Genomic DNA, 21,205 nt, shown 5'->3' on the forward strand with positions numbered 1-21,205 from the left:
CGCCAAAGTTGAATGTTAAATATTTGGGACAAAATCTGCTCATACGTTTTAATATTGCTATATTAATATTAAGTTTATGGAAATCAAAAGATAAGATAAAACAGTTTAAGCTGAAATTAAAACCACCATAAATATGTAAATAGACGTAGGTGATGAAGGACGAAGTATCGTCCGCTTTCTCTCATTAGAATATTTTATAGGCAGCTTTGATTTTTTCCGAGACGTACAGTTCATATTATCAAAACTATTTATGGTTTAAATTATAGTTATTTTGGATAGTCGTATAAAATTTGTTTTATTGACGTGTCGAAAGCCGACATAGAGCTTATATGAGATTAAAATTATATATGTTTTTAAGGAGGAGAGAATTGATAGATTATTTTTTTTCTGTATTTTCCTCGATCGTTTGACTTAATTTCATATACTTGACCCACATACAGATGAAAGGAAAGATGACAGTGAGTTTCCAAGCACCAAGTGCGATATCAGTATGAAATAGCAAGTCACGCTAGTAATAAATTCCCAAGTGAATGTTATAAAGAAAACGTAAAAAGCTTTCGATCCCACTATTGACACGGACGTAGCGTTGATGTCTTTTGTATCCACGCCGAGCGTACCGCCTTTTGTAGTGTTATCTATCTAGTAAATGATATCTACGGTCTCACAATATAAACAAATTGCGTACAACGTAAGAATAAACACGAATCATTCATTTCACGAATGGTCAAATGAAAGCAAGAAGTTTTTAAAAAAGAAACAATATTTAATAAGACATGCCACACTGACACAGATAAATAATTTCTCCGTTGCGAATATCGAGTGGTGTCGATATCGATATTTCAATTGTCGAACTTACCAATTAGTACTGGCATAAAAAAATCCCGATGCCACTGACACTTTAAAAATGGAACGTCAAATAGGGTTGCTCCACGCACGTGTCGATAAGTGTCGATGTGAGCGCGACGTGTGGTCGGAGCGAGTGCCGCGGGAGACTGGCGCGCCGCCGCGTCTGCGCGCACCTGCCGCCCGGCCCCCGCGGGTAGTGACAACCTGACAGGTGATGCGAGTATCGATATCGATACTATGATGGTGTCCATTACCTTATAAGAATTTAAATGTGGTCAGCAATTTTAACACTCGTGTATTTTGACTTGGGGTCGTGTAGGTTTTCTTTATCTGTGGCCTTTGCTGTCGTTATTCTTGTACTGTTGTTTATGTGTTTATTAGAAAAAAAATTGAATACTGCTTAGAATATAAGTGTTTTCCTTATGCGGTATCACCCACTAAGAAATAATGTCACCCTCTACGAAATAATCTAATTAGGCAGAAAACGACGAACGAGAACTAGTGCTGCTGAGCATGACTTATTCTTCCAATTTTGTAAATTTACAAAAAATATACAATGGTTTACGTAAATGAACTTTTCGTAAGTAATGTTATTAAATATTCTCAATAATTTTAAAGACTTGCCTAGACACTATATTAAAAATCAATTAACCACACATCGACTACCAACATCATCATCGACAACCAACTCTACCAAACCCATCATAAGCAAGATACTTACACTGGCTGATCAAATTAATTACCGCCTCATCTCGACGGTCCACGATCTAATATATTTCTTTCTCTATCCACCGTACGGTAAAAATCTAATATATATGCTATATCTATCTAGCTCAAAAATGTTTGAAATTTTTGTCGGCAGCGCGTGCCGAATGTGAAACAGATGAAGAGAAAGATTTCACCGACTTGTGAATGAATGTAGCGGCTGTCTTTGATGTACACTAGTAATATAACTGTTAAAATAGTAACAAATACTATTCAAACGATTTGAAAACTTCTCTCTAAAAGTAATAAAGCCTACAATTCCCTAAATTATATTGTCAAATCTTGGAATTGATAAGAATGCTCGCTGAAAGGCGTGTATGTACTATTCAAAAGTTGATACTTAAGTAACTATTAGAATTCCCAATGAAAATTCACACGTTATTTACTTCGAGGAAACAACAGTTTATTATATTTGTGAGAAAGCTTTTCACGTTTTAAGTAACATTTGAACACTCTATCTGTAATTGTATCTAATTAAGTAACAAATTAATGTTAAACGTTAGAAAATAGATAAGTAGAGACGATACATAAAAATCTGTACACAAAATAATGATGGCGTTGGTTTAGACTTAGATTCCTAGGAGTAAATAGTAAAGAGTAAATTAAAATTTATTTTGCAAGTCACTAGTCACTACGCTAACTAAAACAACTATTTTTTAGCTTCACGCTGTATCCCGCACATTAAATTTATAGTATGTAATAGTTTTACCACTTTTAATAACGCTACCGCCATTCGCCTTTTTCTGATCAAAAGATCAGTTATTTTTTTAATTTCCTACAATATTGATTGCCAGTAACTTATACAGCCAGCATTCTATTATTTACAAAAAAAAAGTTATTTGTGCTATTATTCATTTCTCCAAATTATAATAAGTACAATTCAATATTTTTTAAATAAATATTTAAACGAAATATATTTGAATATTTATTTCGTTTATTATATTATATATATATTGCCCATATTGATAGAACATTTTTTTCAACTAAAGAGCTTCTAATTTCTTGCATAACTTATAGACAATGGCACAGGGGCAGAAGGGTATGACTGTAACGCGACGATTGTGGGTTCGATCCCCACTGGGGAGAATGAATTACTATTTATTAATATTTTCATTTCTTCACTCTGATAAAAGGCAAACTCCTTAGAAATTGTAAATTATAGCAACTAAACTATAAACCTGCCACCACTTTAACGAATTCTTCGTAGTTTCAAATAATTTATCGTACATAAACAGCCATTTTGTCCATCAGTGTCTAATTTCAAACGCCTGTTAAAGCATGAACCGTCCTCCAGTCTCATGTTAGAGGTTAAATTACCTTTCAACATATTCTTCACAAAATAAGCGGCAATCTGCAATATCATATTAGTAAAGTAAAGAATATTGTGTAAGAGTAATTGTACACAAAAAAATTGTACTATATGTTAATAGTATTTTAGTGCCTAAAAAGAAAATGAGTCAGTTGCAGTCTGAAATTTATGAATTAGAACTTAACCCACCGCAGTCGGCGGCGTTGAGTTCTGCCAGTCAACTTGTAATATACTTATATCTTTAAAATAAACATAGGTTGAGAACAAAATATTAAATATCTACAAATACGTAGGCAGCTATATAGCAGTATATTCTATATATAATTTGTCTTCTTTTTTTAACCAAACATTATAAGTTTCATTACAACCCATTAAACATGTAAAAGCAGTAGGTGGTTTCCTATAGAAAACAAAAAAAAAATATGAGACAAAGCACTTTGTAACGGAATTTCAATCTTCGCTTTTGCCTCGAGCAAAATATCAATAAACAGCGCCCTACCATGTAGAGAATGGAAATTCCTACGGCGGTAAACAAATTGTACGTTTTTTATCAAGATCAAGCAATCAATAAAAAATAATAATATAAAAATTATTAATATTATAAAATAGGTATATGTACAGTATAAAGATAATAGTTAAGATGTAGGTAGGTTGTAAGTTCAGGTCTTAGATTCGAAAGTGGAAGTTTCTTAATGGGATCGTCTTAAAAATAGTTTCCCAGGTTAGCTTTGTATCGGTATTCTTTCCAGGATACAATGTGAAGCTAAAAATAAAGTTCTGGGATTTAATATACTCATGTATTTAATAGAAATTTATACAAAAAAATAACGTTCGCCAGTGTGTAAATGGCCTTATTAGTAAAGCAACGTAGATATGTATAAGCTCCGATGCGGGGTCGGGGTCGCGATCCTCATGAATGAGACGAGTCGTTTTGTATGAATTACGAAATGTGGGGAAAAGAAAATGTGACAGGCTGTTAATTTTACCTGGCCATATTAATGTAATAAACTTTAATGCTTAAGCTTAAGAGTTATTATTATTATTCGCAAGCAGGAATGTATAAAATTTTAAACACTTCCGTTTTACATATATATGTTTAATTTATATATTATGTTCTAAAAGAGAGAAGAAATTACTTGGCATTCTCGAATTCACCATACGGAAAACCACCAGAGCATACAAACACAACTTAATATTACTATACTACATTATTTCTATTACATGTTGCCTAAAAAATAAATAAATATATATATATATATATTTTTATTTTTTTCCCCATAGCGATATTATAAAAAGTCTGACTATCCATATTCATATTATAAATTCTAAACTAACTCAGTCTGTCTGTGACGTAATCACGGCCTAACCGCTAATCCGGTTGTGATAAATTTTTATATAGAAATACTTAAGGGTCTTGGGATGAACATAGGCGTTTTTAACACGTTTTTTTCTCATATCTTTTTTTTTAACGAAAGGCCGCCAGAAATGGGCATCCTGAAGGCTTACACGGCGTACGCTGACTATACCTTAAGACACATAAATACAATGTTTTCCAAAAACGTTATTCTTTAAAAAAGCTATAAAAAAGTTAGTGATGGAATATGTTTATCTCTGAAGGTTCGAAGGAGCCACAGAAACCATTTTAATGTATTTAAGAACTAAACGGAAGGTGGAAACGAAACTGTTTTAATGGTAACGGAGTGGCTTAACACTGGGTTCCCAGGTTCCTTCTGTCTGCTTTGTTATGTAGAGTTCAGTGTGAAGCTAAAAAAAGTTACTAAGAATAGAAAACCGGCCAAGTGCGAGTTGCATGCAAATTTCATTCAATAAAACACAAAAATATATGTATAAATAAATTTTATAAAATATATATATGTGAAAGTTAAGTATGTACACATTTTAAAATGTTTAATGCTTGTTATGAATTTTCTGTTTCTTTGTACCTGAAAAAAAAACATATTAATTATTAAGAATTCAAATTTCCTTGAGTATATTTAATAGTTGTTAAAAGGAACGAAGAACACTCTATAACTCACTTCCTTATTTAATGATATATTTTTTTAAAAGAATGTAAATCAATATTGCAATTAAACAGGAACAAAATAAAAATTCCAAATGTATGCTACAGGTTAATTTAGAAACACAACCAAAAGACACAATTGTTATACAGCCGCACAGCATTTGAATGTAAAATTATGCTTGTGGGTACTATTCACTGGTATTAAGAAATTATTTTTATTTCTCTTACCTTGCTGTATAAGGTATACTACTTTATACTTGTAACTAAAAAAATCATAAATATTTGGCATAATAAAGGATTAATAAATAAAAATAAATGAAAACATTTTAGAACTTACTTGCAAGAAACACATGTATAAAATACTGTTTGCCCTTCATCAGCTGATCTCAATTGTAAAGTTGCATAAGACATTCTATCATTACCACATCTAGGGCATTTCCTTTCAACTACTGGACCTTCAGGATTATCCATATTCAATATTTTGTCGTTATTCAGTGAAGAAACCGTGTTAAAATGTATTGTGTAGTTAAACTTTATATTTGCGAAACCTGAAAAATTTAATATGTAGTGTAATGACAATTAAGTAAAATTACAAAGACAAAATTAATAGTGTGCTTTTAAATGATATGACTTACTATCAGGTTCATATACAGCTTTACAGGCATAACATTTAACTGAACCAAATTCCTGTAGTAAGGGTAAAATAGAACCACATTTCGCACAAAATGATGTACTGCTTGTGAAAGGTCCTGTTTCTGCCATGCTTATGCTACAAAATTTTTAAAGTTTTATAATAATGACTACTAAATTTAGGCTACTAAAAAAAAGGGCCAGAAATAATACTTATTCAATGCACGTATAAAATAATATAATCTGGTATTAATAAATTATTTCAGGTTTAAGGTTATATGTCAATAATAGATTGATTGATTTCTCGATATATGGCGTTTCGAGCGTGCCAGTTGAGCACAATTCATTTCGCCAATGTCACGTTGTATGGAAAACAAAATGTCAATAATACTAAACAATAACAATGTTGACACTGACAATTCGTCACTTATATATTTTTTCTAAAAAGGCAAAGATATAGTATGCAGCCTCGTTTTAGGTAAAACGAAAATATATCATAATGTTAATAGATTCGAAGTAAAAGATATATCGTATCATAAATGTTATATTCAAATTTTATCAGTTTACTTTTAATATAAAAGTACAATAATTAATATGATTAAATTATATTTTAAAATACTTAGGTACGGACCATCCCGTACGGTACTATTAAATGGGGTGGATAGAAACATTTTTGTATTTTATTTTGTTTCAACCAATCATGGTTGATGAAATAAAACGAAATATCTTGAGTACCTATCATTAATATTTGTTTGAACTACATACCTAGTAAGGATATCTAATAAAATTGAATATAAAACACTTTCCTGGTTTTGTATCTATTCACCCTACAAAATCTATTCATCTCAGTTACCGTATATAATTATGTTGAAGGAAATCCATACAGATAAAATAAGTGACTATTATTATTATTCATAATCTGTAGCGTTCATTCATTTTGCGGCTGCGTACAGCGTAAATAAACTTGTGATTGTGACTTTGTTTTCTTTTTATCAAAACTCAAAACTGTTAATAAAATACGTACCCTGTAAGTATATATTTTTACATATATGAAAATATTTTTTAGAAACCTTCTTGTCTAAATATTTCCTCTTTACGAACAATATATAGGTACCACATCTTTTAATATTTATATTTCACACTAAATGCCGCTTTAATATACAGAAACATTTGTTTTGAGATACCACATAATGGACACATTAGAACAATCTACAAATCTTAATTACCAAGCGGATCCAGCAATGCAAACCGATCCACCGATGGAAACTGATAAAATTCCAAATAACCCTGCGCTACCAGAGAGCGTTGGACCTCAAAGCGGGAAACACGAAGAGTTCTCAGTTGAGAAAGTACTAGACAGAAGGATAAAAAATGGAAAAGTTGAATATTTACTAAAATGGAAAGGTTATTCAGAGTATGTATAGTGTGTATTAATAATTAGGGGCGTGTTATTAATAAACGGACCTCAATTCTGACTCGCTGCGCTAAGCAAAATCTCGGTAGTGTTCACAAGTTTAGCGAAGCGAGCATTAATTGTTTTCTAAACTCATATAATTTAATATCCTATTGAATATTCGCGCGAAAAATGATTAAACTTAACAATCACTAGCGCGCGCCGATTTTTTACATGTAACCCTATGGGGAAATTTGTCACTTGATTATTCCTGTAGTCCATTGAATTTTTTGATTTTTTTTCTAAAACCTGTTGTTATATCTGTATGTTTGCAAATTTTCATCTCAATCGGTTAAACCGTTTGGGAGCCTATTAGTCACAAAGAGTGTAATAAGTCTCCAGTAGAGCGCTCCGCTCGCTTCGCTCAATTAGCTTTGAGCCTCGCCCCTTCGTGTCTTCCCACTGCTTAAACTTACTGTTATAGCCAAATTAAATAAAATCTTTACATAAATTATGTATATGTATTATTCTGATGTAAAAGCTGTAAATTATTATTTAATTCCTTTCACAAATTTTTCAACAGCCATCCTACCTTACAGACATTCATTCACATTATATTATTATTAGGATTATATAATAACCCTACACATTTAGAGCACTAATATTATTAAAAAAAATACAGTGAAGATAATACATGGGAGCCAGAAGACAACCTAGATTGTCCTGATCTTATATCAGCTTATGAAGAGGCTCGTCTAAAAAGAGAAAGAGAAGCTGCTCCTCTACCAGAAGTGGAAGAAGGACATACTACCAGGAAAAGAGCCAAGAGGGGTGATAAGAAAAAAAAAATTGAGGTAAACATGTCTCAAGTTGTCAAAATGTTACATTTATAGTTATAGTTGATATTATTGATCATGTTGCTTGAAATTGTAAAAAGCTGCATAAGCATGGTGGCTTCAAGCTTGAGACCATTTTGGTGTAGCAAATATTATAATTGAGTACTCTATTCTATCTCTGGTTGCATAACCATAAGGTTGGTTAAGGTACATGGTTTAACAAATGTTTTTTTATAATATTGATATGTTATTAAATACAAGTATAAATATGTGCGATACTATTATAATTACAGGAAATTGAAAAGCCAAGAGGACTAGCTAGAGGTCTGCAACCAGAGAAAATTTTAGCGGGACAATTATTTCATGGGACACTATACTTTTTAGTAAAGTGGTTAGTATATTTATAATTAAATTTAATAGTAAGTTATCTTCGTAATGAAGGAAATTAAAGTTGATTAATATAATAGACAATTTGGTTAATACACCATTCATTTATGTAGTATATTTCATAAATGATTCCATTTCAATATTTTCATTTTAATTCAATTAAATCTTTTTTTTATGATTAAAGAATGTTGTTCTTTTTTATTGATATACAATTATCCCTATATTTTTTATTTTCAAGCATATTGATATCTTGTGGAAAACCAGATTTTTGTGTTTTATTCATTCTCAAAAATTTCTAGTTAATAAAATATTTTATAATTTTGTTACAGGCAAGATTGTTCAGAAATGGATGTGGTGCCCGGACATGATTTAGGTGAAGCATTCCCTGATTTCGTAATTAGTTATTATGAAAGATGTGCACCGTTCAGTGTTAGACACAATGTTGGACGAGTGCCGAGGCCTGCTCCTGAAGTAAGTTATATTGAAACTTATACATCGGGTATTGGTTACGTATATTGGCTTATTTGAGTCTCTATTGAGGTGCATTAAAATAGCGTTTGACTTAAATGAAAAGGTTTAGGTTCAATCTCCACTCATGGGAATTAATTGTTTCACGTCCCTTCTGCATTAGAGGCACTGCAATGTCGAGTTCCACCACTCAACACCTCAATGTCAAAATTGGCCAACAAATAAGGGATGGAGTGGTCTCGGTAAATATTAAATATTTCACTCCTCCCAATGAGAATCAAACTGACAACCACCGTGTTTACAGTCTCACACTTGTGCCCCTGCATCACGAAGGCCTCAATATGTAAATATTTCTTAGAAAAATAATTTATATTATTTGTTATTTCATTTCGTAGAACATTCTATTTATTTATTCCAGCTGCCACCAATAAATGGATCACAAAATGAAGAAGTAGCTCCTATGGATGTTTCACAAGATACTGCATCTGCGGAACAGACAGGTTATTTATTTATTTTACTGACTGTAAATAAGCGCGATGGTTTGACTTCCACTCAGGTAAAAAATATTATTATTTCTTTGCTCTGGTGACAAAAGAAATCCACCACTCAACAGGCGATTCCTCAAGAATTCACCGGAAAGAGAGGAACGGAACAGTCTTAATGAGAACAGAGTATCATAACATGGATTGCCAGATTTCCTCTGCCTACACTGTTTCTTGCGAAATGTACTATGAAGCTAAAAAAAATTAAGAAGATATATATTAACTATAAACTAAATTGTAATTCCCTTTCTAATCACTGCATGTTTTTATAGTATATTTTTATATTGCTTTTATTAAAAAGTATATGAACTTTTCAAATATATTTTTTCAGATCTCCCTCCAGTACCAGAAGTCGAACAACCAGTTTTACAATCTTCCGAGGATCAACCGGTTGAAGTGCCTGTTAATTAATTATTATATTTATTTAAGATAGGTATAGCAATTATATAAAATGACTTGTAGCAAGACAAATCGCGGTGTTGAGTTCCGTTGTTCACACTGTATCCCACATAGGATAGGGAATCTTAGTGTTAAAACACTCCATACTTTCTGCTGCTAAAGGCATTGCATGTTGAGTGATGGAACTCAACACCACGCTGCCTTTTTACCAGATCAAAGAAGTGAAAATATTAAATATGTTATTCCCCCGAGTAAAAATCGAAAACACAACCGTCGGATCACAACCTTGTGCCACTGCGCCACAACGGCTTCTGTTCTTATAAATCTTAAAAATATATAAAGTAAGATATTTCTATACAGAGTGTTGAAACTAAATTATTTTAATTAATAAAAAAATAAAAGTATTAACTTTAAGCGTTAATATGTCTTGTAAATTATTACGATTCTTTCATATTTTATATTTTTCAAACTTCAAAATAGATTTCATATTTTGTAAAAACTTGATATATTTTTTTAGTATTAATTTTTTTTTTATTTGAATTTGTCATTACAAATGGAAATTATATGTATTATTTGTACATGTTGAATCTAATTAAAGGCTAAGGAAAAAAATATTCCTCAATACAATAACTCAAATTGATTGCACAACTGCGCGTGTAACTATTAAATTTAGTACTCTGACATTGCATGTTTATAAATGTTTTAAATAATACTTATTATTGTGTAATACCCATACAAGTTCATTTTTCTCTTAAAATATAGTATATAGTACTTATTTTCCGAAAACCTTATATTTTTGTCCGTTTATACGTAGGGACCGTAGATATATATGGGTGAATATACGCTATTTGATTTTTTTGTGTCCCAGAAGGAAATGTAATCTCTTCTATTTAATATTTATAATTTCGCTATTTGACACTATTTTGAAATTGTTAATGATGGGGGCCAGAAGATTTTCTCATATTTTTGTGTTTTATAAGTACCAGAGGAAAATGTGTTACCAGAGGAGTGACACTACTGAGCAAGGAGACTTATATTAATTAAAACACGTAAAAATTATATTATTAGAATATTTTTTATTATATAAGATACATTCAGTCTTCATAATTTCTTAATGCAACATTATTATATTAATATCAATAGTTTTTTAATGCTTAAGTTTTCAATACCCATCTAAAATAACTATGATGAATTAATTAGATGCGTAGATGTATGCGCAACCATTTCATTTGGCACATCTTCCTCAGAATCAGTATATACTGCAGCAACATCCAATTTATTTTATTTTTGGGGGTATTTAATGTGGACAAAAATTGCTACAAAAGCAACTGAGGATCTTCATGTACAACGTATTGCACAAACAGTTTCCTCGTACTTGATGCACTTTTAATGTACCAGTAAAAAGTTTAATATTTTGTTTATTATCTTTCAGTACCTTTTTTTGAAAATCGATCTTTTTCGGTTATCATAAATATTTGAATGCCGGGACAGTTAAATCTAATTCGGTAGCAAAGTCGTTAATGATAGCAATGTCAGTCCCTAAAGCAACAATTTTGTCAACGATATGTTTACATGTTGCTCCGATACCATCTGGAGCTCCTATGCCATGACCGGCTTCATGTTAATTCCAGGTAAAATGAAAAATATTTGGATATATTTCAGTCAATTTACAAATTAAGTAAAAAAACATATCTTTGTTACGGTACTGAGTAAACCATCGCTTAAAAAATGAATGTTTTCTACTGAAAAAGAAATGAGTGCCATGACAGGTTTCAAATAAGTCCAGATCACAGATACATTATGGCTTAAGTTTTCTGACATTGTGGCGAAACATTTTGTTTCTCCCTTGGTATATAAGACCATAGTGTGCAGACCTATTTGCGTTCGCGACCCACCAAAACCCACTATGGCGGTGTTACTGAAAAGTTTCTAGTTGATTGTAGCTACACGCGAGTTCTCTGTTTTCTAGTCTTATCTCCATTTTCTCTCCATCTCCATTTTTCTAATTGCCCTTTGTTCCCTTTCAGTCATATCATGTATGTTCCTAATTTGTCCCTTTTATTTTTTCTTTTGGTATTGCTGCATGTTTAATTTGATAATTTTTAATTTTTTGATAGCGTAATCTTTCAGCTTGGCGCTTTTTTTCTAATCTCTCTTCTCTTGTTTGCTTTTTTTTAACATTTACCATGATGTCTGATTATGCTACAATATCTAGAAGAAATAAAATTAAGCCTTAACACATGAAATATTCATCGAAACAGAATCTCGAATTTAAAATTGGCACAGAAGTGACGCCAGAGAAGTGACAAAATCGTATATAACTTACAAAAATAACATCACTTGATTTTCGCACCACAGTTTAACGTAACACATGATATTTACACACAATAAACCTTTTATTTAGCAAATAAACAATTTTGTAACAATAAAATACGAAAACATATGCTTACCAAAGGAAATACTTCAACGACTGGCACAAACACACTCTTTGAGATTATTTCGCAAACTGATGCAATATTATTTCAGTTTTGCTCGAGACCGTTAGCTTGCTAATAACTTCACACTGTTCTACGCACGTAGTTCAAGCTCAAAACATACATCGGCGATTTTAAGTGAAATTTTTTTTCTTTAGAGTTTTGCCAGATGAAGTGACGTATTTGTAACATGACATGAAAATAAGATATTTCTTTTTATATTAATAAATATTTTTACCGTGTATTTTGATGAAATATGTTTCGATGTTTATAAAAGTTAGTGATAGTTTAAAAATAAACCTTATCTTTATGCATATTCAAAGTATATTGCCGTTAAAACATTATAATGCATTAATGGGAAGGCCAGAGGAGTATACATTTTTAACTTTTTAAGCTAATAATGCTTTAAATTAAACTATTATCGTGAATAGACTATATGGGCTAGATAAAAGGCCATGTTATTTATTGTTTAAGCATGGAGAAACAATAATATAATAAGGTCAACATAACATTTTTCTACAGACCATTGAAATTCAAATAGCGTATATTCACCCATATGTATATTATATTGAACAAAAATAATAGTAATAATAATTTATTAATTCAATGTTATACGAATAATTAAGACTTAATAATTTATTGGACTAATTCTCTCGGCACTTACTTTTTATCTTTAAAATTATCTTAAAATATTTTATTCTTATATTGTACTTTTCATGTAGAATTGTTGATTAAATAGTTACTTAAAAAATTGCTGCAATAAAGATTTCTCCCAAATTTGCATTTTTATTCGTCTTATGTGTGTTATTCAGAAAATATATCTTTTTCTAAATAAAATAAAAAAGAAAACATTTTGTTTTAGTATCATTTATTATACAATTAACTTATATTAACAGTTCCCTGTATAAATATAACAAAGTTTAAATGCTTTGGCATTACATTCCAAGTCCGCCGTAGACCTTCGAAGAGTATTCTTTCAAGACATTTCGATAATTTCTACAACAGATTATTCATAAAGCTTAAATAATAACATAAAGCAATAAAATACATTAAATATTATTATACATTTGTTTATATTATAGAAAAAAAGAAATAGTTACATATTTAAGCTTTATTATATATAATCTATGCAATTTTTGACAGATCGACATTTTTGACATTTAAAGTTTGTTAAGAAATGGCGCGATCGATGCAAAATCTTCACATTCGGGTATAAGCTTTCCTTTAAATTTGATGCAAGAATCAGCACACAGTGGTCCATCAAACCACGCGCCCAGCATCTTCTTGCATTGTGCGCAGTTCTCGATACATACTTCAAGAGGATCGTAGCTAGCTGTGGTATAAATTGTACATATTAAGTAAAAGGTTTTACGTTTTTTTTTACATTTACGACAAAAAATATGATATCGAATATGTTACAAGTTTGTTGGTGTTCTTCGGTTACGTTTTAATTTTCGTAACGTAAACATAAGCATTCGTAACAATTCACTACACATTTAAAAAAGTTTTAATTTTTAAATTAAAATGTATCGTTTTCTCTAAATGCATGTTTTTTAATGTGCAAATAAAAATGATAAATATTACAACAAGTAATAAATATAAAATAAAATATTTTATTTTGTTATTTATAAATTGAGGCTAGTCGTGGCGCAGGAGCACAAAACGTGACGGTAAACGCGACAGGTTGTGAGTTCGATTCCCACTCGGAATGAAATATTCAGAAAATGAAAATATTAAAGTTCTGGTAACGAGGCAAAACGTTGTTCCGTTATATATTTTTATTATATTGTGATATTAGCCTGGCTGGCTTAGATCTTAGTGCAATTAAATCAAATTATTAGCAAGTTATAAAAGTTTTATCGTCATTTAAAACTTACCTGAATGCTTATTACGTATTAGGAAAAAGAAAAAACATATGGAGCTCTTATTCAGCGTAATTAGAAAATTTAACTAATTTAATTTTTTGCCAGCACGTTAATAGTTATGGTTTTGATCACCATTTAAATTTTTCTTTTTTTTGTATGATCTATTCTTATCACTACGGACACGTGGTTTTCTGGTTTTCTTTTTATTTTATTATTTCTCTTGGTTCCATACATGCTTTCATCCATACCATTATTGTTTTTTTTTTGGTTTCACGCAATATCCTGCAAATAGCAAGGTAAACAGAGGGAATCTAGTGTTAAGACACTTCCCTTCCCATTAGGACACCTTCGTTACCCACTTTCTACCGAAATCTTGCGTGTTGCGAGACGGAACTCAACGCCACGGTTTGCCTCGTTACCAGAGCCAAGAAATAAAAATTTTAAATATTTCAATCCTCCGATTGGGAATCGAAACCACAACCGTCGCTTTTATAATCGCACACTTGTACCCCTGCTTCGTATCATCTGCATAAATGAAGCTAAAGCTTCTTCCAGTTAGTTTTAGTGTATCAACGTACCATTTAAGGTACATTCACCCTCAATTCTGTAATATTAGCGTAGTGTGCTTGCTTACATTAATTTGTTCTTGGTTAACTAGTTAGGTGCGCAAGTGGAGAGGTTTCGCAGCCACATTTAATATGCCCAAATCCTACGCGCCTCCCTCGGGTAGGCAACGCGCCGAAATATGATACCGTAGACTTAGTTTGTGAATTGTTGAATACAAATTGTCTCCTAAAACCGGGACTCTTCCTTCCTATGCTCAAAATTTTCAATAAGAAGCCGGTTGAAATCGTTTGTCGTTGGTAATTTTTGTCTTTTGCTATATTTGGGACAAGCACTGTTGAGTATGATGCTTGTATATTTGTAGTAACGTTTATATTGATAGAATAATTTTGTCTTCTCGCTCTGGTTAAGTAAAATATCAGCTTCTACCAGCCCGTACATAATTCGTCTAAAGCAACGGACTAAGAAAACTTATCGTTGAGTTTCTCTGCCTACCCCCTAAAAACGTGAAGATAGAAAAGTATATTGAAACCTCTTGTATGTATGCTCCTATTTTATTACTAAACCTTGCCTGTTCATATTAACATAGTTTTTTCAGTCATTTTTATTGGGCACACTCAACTTCAAGAATTTGGGTCAAAATAAAAAATATGCTCATATAATTATTAGAGAGCCATTGAAATCGATGTAACCGATAAAGCGTCATAAAACGTTGTGTATCTCTCTAATCTAATTTGAGTTGATGGGGATTAAGCAGTTGAAATGGAAAACATTGTTTTGTTATTTAAATAACTAAATTTCTAGAATAAATAATAAATAATATATTAAGGTAATCTAATTAATATTTATTAGTATCAGTATTCAGTTTTCTAAATCAAAAATATCTTTAGCTAAATGGCAACATTTTTTTAAAACACCTAAAAATTGTAACGTAGCGGGATCGCAGTTTAAATTTTTATACGTTTTCAACAAATTACTTTCGTTTTGTAACGTTTTCCAAATACTTATATGGAATCTACATAAATGAGGTAGCTTGATCAATATTATTCACATATCCGCGAATTAGAATCATCACGGCAATGAACCAAGCATTTAGTAGAACAATAACTTCTATTCCATATTGCAGCACCGTTTTTCCCGTAAAACTCGCTCATTCACGCCGCCGCGAGGTCAAGTGTAAGCGTGAGGTGAGATTACGTAATAACACGGCGAAAGTGAACCGGCTAAATCGCAAATTGGGGTCATTGTCTCGTTTTGTGCGCGTCTTCGCACGAAATGAAGCGGAGTACGAAACTTAGAAAGTTATGATCTTGTGGGATTTGTTAACAATACTCGTATGTCTACATGACACGTGATGAAACGTACCCTAAGTTATAAGTTTGCTTTGCATAAATTACTGGAATTGTTAATTGTTTTTGTTAATCGTGATATCTTAAAGTTTTGTTTATAAATGTTTCGTTAACTATTTATTGATAAAATTACAAGTAAGTATAGCTTGTAAACATTATTTCTGAACCGGCCAAACGTGAACCAAAAGTAATGGAAGAAATAAAGAGATGAATTTCTTCTATACAAATATAAGCACTATAGTTTGATGTCTCTTCCATCCATTCTTTTCCCTTCTATTATCTCAGTTGGGAAAAATATGTTTTAACTAAATATTTCAATCGTACAATATTGACACTATTATCAGTTGGCAAATGTCTGAAATATTAGTTCGACTCTAATTCGAGGAACTTTGAAAAGATATTCACAGAAATATAACACGAAAGGGTTTCGTATAATACAAAATCCAAGAAGCTTATTCTCACGTTGGAGCCTCCTAAAGAATTAAAAATTTACCCTTCTCTTATAAAAGGGTATTACTCTAATCAGATATTTACAAAATGTTTGTACAAAATAAATTAACTAATTAACTTTGGAAATTAAACTCTTTGAATCCAAGTTATTTTGTTTTAATTAATTAGGAAACAGATATTCTCGTCAACAAAATTGAGATTTAGACGTCAAAATCTACTTTATATTGTGTTAATAATGAAAATTATACACATTTTAAGTTTGCTTTTTGTGCTAACTTCGGTATGCTCTACTTAGCGAAGTCGATTTAACCGTTAATAAGTACAAATCTTTTACAAGGGTATCTTTATAATTAGTGACCGTCGTGGCGCAGAAGCACAAACATACAACTATTAACACGAGGGTTATGGATTCAATTCCTAGCTAGTTGTGGTAACGAGGCAAAGCGTTGTTCCGCTGTTCAACACAAAGCCTCAAGAGTTCTGCGAAAAGTGCTGCTGCTACTAAATGTGAGATACAGCGTCAAAGTAGTGAAATATGTAATGAAAAATCTATTTTTCTATTATTGAAGACTTTTAAGAAATTCTCCGTCTTAAAATGCCGACTGTAACAGAAAAATAGATCGGTTCTGTTTGCGGATGAAAACTAGTCAAGAAGAAAAATACCTACCTACTTTATGTTTAATACATTTAGAACTATAAATATTGTTGCTTATTATATAGTAATGTTATATTTGTATTCTACATTTTGAACATTAATTATTTTGCTAACAAACTTCAAACCAGCTTATAAAGAAAGAATAATAATATAAAAAAAGAAAGAATGAAAAAAAGGAAAAAAGAGAAGAGAAAAGAAAGAAAAAAGAAAATGTAATTGAGATGAGAAAACAAATAATTGTGCAGTACAAGCAGACGAAGCCACTGGGGGGCCGCTAGTAAAATAATATATTCTGAGAAACAATCTAAGTTTATTTTTATTTGTTATTTGTATCAGCGATTAAGAATAGCGAGCTATACTGTTTTATCTTCTTGTTTGTTCGATCTATACATTGTTCTTTTCGAATTGTTTACGAAGTGAATAATGAGAAAACATAACATAAAGCTAACTGAAATATTTGTATACAAATATACCATTTCATTACTCACTAATAGAAATAATACTTTTAAAATTATATGAAAAAATATACCTATTTTCAAACGGTTTTTTATAAATAAGCTTATGGATAGCCCTTTAATATTGTTATCTTTACGCATTTCTTTTATTTCGTTAGTAGTATACACACTCGGGAAAATAAAATATTCAATATTTTTATTTTCTTACTTTAGCAACAAAGTAAAGCATGGCGTTGAATTCCGCCACTCAACCCGTAATGCCTCAGAAATGCAGTGGAATGTGGGAAACGGAAGTGTCGTAATGGAAACGGAGTGTCTTAACACTAGTTTCCCAGGTTCCCTTTAGCCAAAGGGTGCTATGTTCTTACATAGCTGTATCACACAGCGACATTCAGTATTGTAGAGACCGTAGTCATGTATTACTCCGTACTCCACTTTTCGATCATTATAAAGATGTGACATTTTGGGCTCCGTAACATTAAAAATGTAAACATACAAATATGATAGTAAAATTCAATTGATCGTTCATACATTTCGATACAATACTAAAATAAACTACTGCTACCCTACACGCTACTCGCACTCTATGCTTGGTTTATAGAATCTAAACAATAGACTAAATCAAATTGTATTTTGATTTAATCTACTAGCATATATTTCAATTTAGCGGTATAATATTTCGACGCTTAGTAAGTATACAAAATTTTATTATATGAATTTGCTTAAGTTTGAACAGTTAATTATATTTTGAAGAATGGCTATATAAAAGTAAAATTTTTGAAATATAGATTTGCTTACCAATAGCTGGGTTAGCGCTGGTGGAACTCCAACACGATAGGAACGCAGCTACACCGAAAAAAGCGAAGAAAGTGCTGAGTTTTCCAAACATTTTGATTTATCTAGAAGAAACGTGTCATGTGAATCAATAAAAATAAACATGCAATTATAATGGAAATAGGAAGTGTTTATAACAATGCTTACATTATTTATCTAATAATAAATTACCTATACATTACGAAATAGCACAAGGATATTAAAGTTTATCGAGAAACCATTCGAGAACAGGAAGTTCAATCTACATTAATACATCAAACTTTCACAATATCTGTTAACAGGAGCCACGCAACAGCTATACTCACATAAACAATACGATATCAATAGTAAGGAAGCTAGAAAACTTCGCGAAAACACTACGTCAAGTATACGACAGAAACACTTCCTATTTCACGTCTACTTATATCCTTACTTCCTTCATTCCTATGAAACGGCGTATATGCATTCCGGCAGTACACTACCCATACTCACCTGTGACTACAAAAACCAAACAACTCACCGCATATATTTAAAATAATTCAAATCGGGCAATAAAAGGAAATCACAGGAAAACCGCACTCCGAACATGAATACGAAAATGTAGTGACCGTTCGAAATCAAAGGGCTTTTTGTTTTTAAATTCATCTATCCGCGACCGCTCGAAAATGATTCGTGCTTAAATATGAATCGAGTTGACTATGCTCGTGCGAGCGACTCAAGGTGGGGCGCAGGTACCGCGTGAGTAAGGAATAGCCAGGAAACGAGCAACTTTGCGAAAGCCGAAAGTTCTAACTAGGAAGTACACGCGTCGACAAAGAGGACTTGCCTTGGATATTTGGGCGCCGTTCAACTTATGTAACCTGTGAATTGCACGTTATATCTTACATCATGACGGATAACCTGCAATGCGTTAGTATGAAACCAGTTTTTTGCATAGTAATAAATACTTACCTACTGATACGCATTTCGCGAACGATACCTGTTTATACCAATTACCAAGAGTGATCGAAGTGCGAAACCTTGGGTGTTCAAGATTTGGAATTCTGCTTCTAGTTTCCTATGAGCAGAATTTATGGGTTTCATAGTGAGGAAATCAAATTAAGTAAACAAAGCAATATGTATTCTAATTTTGTAATAGAAGGGAAAATGCTAATTTGATATAGCGTTAAATAGTTTATCCATAACATTCTTTACCGTCGGCGTTGGCCGAGCAGCCTTCGTCGATAGCCCCGGGCGCCTGGATGCTTGTTTATTGATGATACTCTAGGGGCTTTTCTATAAATTCAATAAGTAGAGTAAACTATATTAGAGTATTATAAATTTCTACACAATATATGGTCCAAATAAATTATTTTAGAATTATATAATTTATTCAAGTGCATTCTAATCACGTGTAAAAAACTGGTTGCGCTATATTTAGTAAGTCGTAAGGATGGAATAAAAATTCCATATAAAAGTTAATATACAAAAACCGGTCGCAATATAACCGATTTTAGGACAAAGGCGATTTTTACTTCCGCACCAACGAACAAAAAGTCAAATGTAAATAACCTGTAGATATAGACTCGTACTACGCGTATCGACGATGACGAGCGTATAGACTGCCGTGTCACATTGCTGGCATTCTTCGCATACCCTCAAGGTGTACAGGTTCCACGGCGCAATGGTTGGTGCGCCGGTGAACGCGGTATTTCTTATCTACGATACAAACTAGTATTTAGGAAGCAGTTTCTTATCACACGATCGGTTTAAATCTCAATAATTGTGATCCGAACACTTCCTAATGTAGAGAATCGTAATCCTGCCGGAAAACAAGACCTGCTCGCTTGCTATGATTGATTTTTAATTTTTAATGTTTCCGCATATGAAATCACTCGCTCGAAAATACTTGTATCCAAAACGTAGTATTAATGCCAATTTCGTACTGGAAATAAGTTAATTTTTATTACCGTATTGACGTATTCATTAAAACGCCAAATTTGTACGAAAATTAGTCGTCCCTTCGTACCTTCCGCTTTAAAAAAACCACTAAGAATTGTCAACAGTCCATTTTAATTGATATTGTAGTTTTTTGTTCATTTTTTAAAGAGGAAATGTTCAACGTTTGATCATTTTGTAGATAGACTTTAATTAAAAGAAAAACGAAGGCTCACTTCATTAGCGAAAGGATTCAAACTTCAACTTTCACTTTGATTAGAAATCTTTGAAACTTTTAAATACTTCATTTTCTTTTTTGCTGAATTAAAAGAAAACCAGAATATAAATGACGTGAAGGAATAAACAAAACAAACACAAGCAAAATTGGTATATAATTCGCTTATTGTCATAAATACTAGATCGTCGTCAGTTGGGTAATGTATAAATGCACGACACGCTCATACGTTCCTGCTGTTCTTAGTTAATAAAAAGGTTATTATTTACGTATTTTTTAGATTCATATTAGAATTATATAAAAGTCGTAAATAAATCCAATAAATAAAAATTACAATTACAAATATTATCTAACGACTATATAATATAATACACAGAAAATGTTGAAATCAAGGATGGCTACCGTGAAAATTCGTATCACGTTTCAATGCCACAATATCTGCAATCTAGAATGCTTACATTAATTTGGTTCCACCGAAGGCTTCTATTGTTCTAGAGATCAAGATGAATGAAGACTGTACAGTGTAGTCTCTGGAAGGAATCCCACCAATTTATACAAGATTCTGAAAAGTTTTACAAATGAAGCGTGTCTGGACGCCGCGGGAGTTGCCATTCTCCATTATCTAAATGTACTCGTTAATTAGAATTGAGGTTGAAAAGTATTCTGAGCTTAAAAAGTTAGTCTAGGTTTGCTAGTTTGCTACATACATATATTTAGTATTAAACATTACACAGAAATATTTTTTTTAGTATTATAAATAAATTTAATTACTTACGTAAAAATAATCTTTAATTTACAGTCAGAGCTCTCATTGGAAGTACACAGACAAATGA

General features: G+C 31.7%; 4 protein-coding genes across 7 annotated transcripts in view; 1 reads left to right on the forward strand and 3 right to left on the reverse strand.

Moving 5' to 3' along the window:
- m (zona pellucida domain-containing protein miniature) overlaps nucleotides 1-1,006 on the reverse strand; it is a 70,594-nt gene extending 69,588 nt beyond the window's left edge. Inside the window, exon 1 of the mRNA XM_085208030.1 lies at nucleotides 857-1,006. The gene's annotated coding sequence lies outside the window, so the exon portion shown is untranslated. The remainder of the gene's footprint in view (nucleotides 1-856) is intronic.
- A 3,754-nt stretch (nucleotides 1,007-4,760) lies between these two features.
- Nucleotides 4,761-5,910, reverse strand: Polr1H (RNA polymerase I subunit RpI12). Of its 2 annotated transcripts, XM_085207914.1 has the most exons (4): nucleotides 5,784-5,910; nucleotides 5,576-5,709; nucleotides 5,278-5,488; nucleotides 4,761-4,863 (listed from the first exon to the last, which is right to left on the reverse strand). In XM_085207914.1, exons 2-4 carry the CDS (start codon nucleotides 5,700-5,702, stop codon nucleotides 4,839-4,841), a joined length of 363 nt encoding a protein of 120 aa, XP_085064040.1. In that variant the 5' UTR covers nucleotides 5,703-5,709; nucleotides 5,784-5,910; the 3' UTR covers nucleotides 4,761-4,838. The 2 variants fall into 2 exon arrangements, with proteins under 2 accessions (XP_085064040.1, XP_085064039.1); XM_085207913.1 differs by having other exon boundaries at nucleotides 5,576-5,877.
- A 545-nt stretch (nucleotides 5,911-6,455) lies between these two features.
- LOC146539878 (chromobox protein homolog 3-like) lies at nucleotides 6,456-10,428 on the forward strand. Its single transcript, XM_085208033.1, has 7 exons — nucleotides 6,456-6,597; nucleotides 6,751-6,984; nucleotides 7,646-7,817; nucleotides 8,093-8,190; nucleotides 8,516-8,657; nucleotides 9,073-9,154; nucleotides 9,528-10,428. The coding sequence occupies exons 2-7, from the start codon at nucleotides 6,761-6,763 to the stop codon at nucleotides 9,605-9,607; spliced, it is 798 nt and encodes a 265-aa protein (XP_085064159.1). The 5' UTR covers nucleotides 6,456-6,597; nucleotides 6,751-6,760; the 3' UTR covers nucleotides 9,608-10,428.
- A 2,492-nt stretch (nucleotides 10,429-12,920) lies between these two features.
- Nucleotides 12,921-20,887, reverse strand: LOC146539879 (eclosion hormone-like). Of its 3 annotated transcripts, none has more exons than XM_085208036.1 (3): nucleotides 20,831-20,887; nucleotides 18,206-18,306; nucleotides 12,921-13,402 (listed from the first exon to the last, which is right to left on the reverse strand). In XM_085208036.1, exons 2-3 carry the CDS (start codon nucleotides 18,294-18,296, stop codon nucleotides 13,230-13,232), a joined length of 264 nt encoding a protein of 87 aa, XP_085064162.1. In that variant the 5' UTR covers nucleotides 18,297-18,306; nucleotides 20,831-20,887; the 3' UTR covers nucleotides 12,921-13,229. The 3 variants fall into 3 exon arrangements, with proteins under 3 accessions (XP_085064162.1, XP_085064161.1, XP_085064163.1); XM_085208035.1 differs by lacking the exon at nucleotides 20,831-20,887 and adding an exon at nucleotides 18,741-19,059; XM_085208037.1 differs by lacking the exon at nucleotides 20,831-20,887 and adding an exon at nucleotides 18,654-18,728.
- Nucleotides 20,888-21,205: the final 318 nt, after the last annotated feature.

The sequence above is a fragment of the Heliconius melpomene genome, chromosome 3 (assembly GCF_056956725.1).
Source record: "Heliconius melpomene rosina isolate 202511_hmr_F chromosome 3, ASM5695672v1, whole genome shotgun sequence".
NCBI classification, from domain to species: domain Eukaryota; kingdom Metazoa; phylum Arthropoda; class Insecta; order Lepidoptera; family Nymphalidae; genus Heliconius; species Heliconius melpomene.

Bases quoted from the DNA above. Each gene is read 5' to 3' on its own strand.
- Polr1H (XM_085207914.1), bottom strand. From the start codon at position 5,702: ATGGCAGAAACAGGACCTTTCACAAGCAGTACATCATTTTGTGCGAAA. The intron at 5,489-5,575 runs GTAAGTCATATC...TAAATTTTTCAG, and splicing joins AGCTGTATATGAACCTGATA to GTTTCGCAAATATAAAGTTT. The intron at 4,864-5,277 runs GTAAGTTCTAAA...TTTTTTTTTCAG, and splicing joins TATACATGTGTTTCTTGCAA to GTACAAAGAAACAGAAAATT.
- LOC146539878 (XM_085208033.1), top strand. From the start codon at position 6,761: ATGGACACATTAGAACAATCTACAAATCTTAATTACCAAGCGGATCCA. The intron at 6,985-7,645 runs GTATGTATAGTG...AAAAAAATACAG, and splicing joins AAATGGAAAGGTTATTCAGA to TGAAGATAATACATGGGAGC. The intron at 8,658-9,072 runs GTAAGTTATATT...TATTTATTCCAG, and splicing joins TGCCGAGGCCTGCTCCTGAA to CTGCCACCAATAAATGGATC.
- LOC146539879 (XM_085208036.1), bottom strand. From the start codon at position 18,296: ATGTTTGGAAAACTCAGCACTTTCTTCGCTTTTTTCGGTGTAGCTGCG. The intron at 13,403-18,205 runs GTAAGCAAATCT...TTTATACCACAG, and splicing joins CAGCGCTAACCCAGCTATTG to CTAGCTACGATCCTCTTGAA.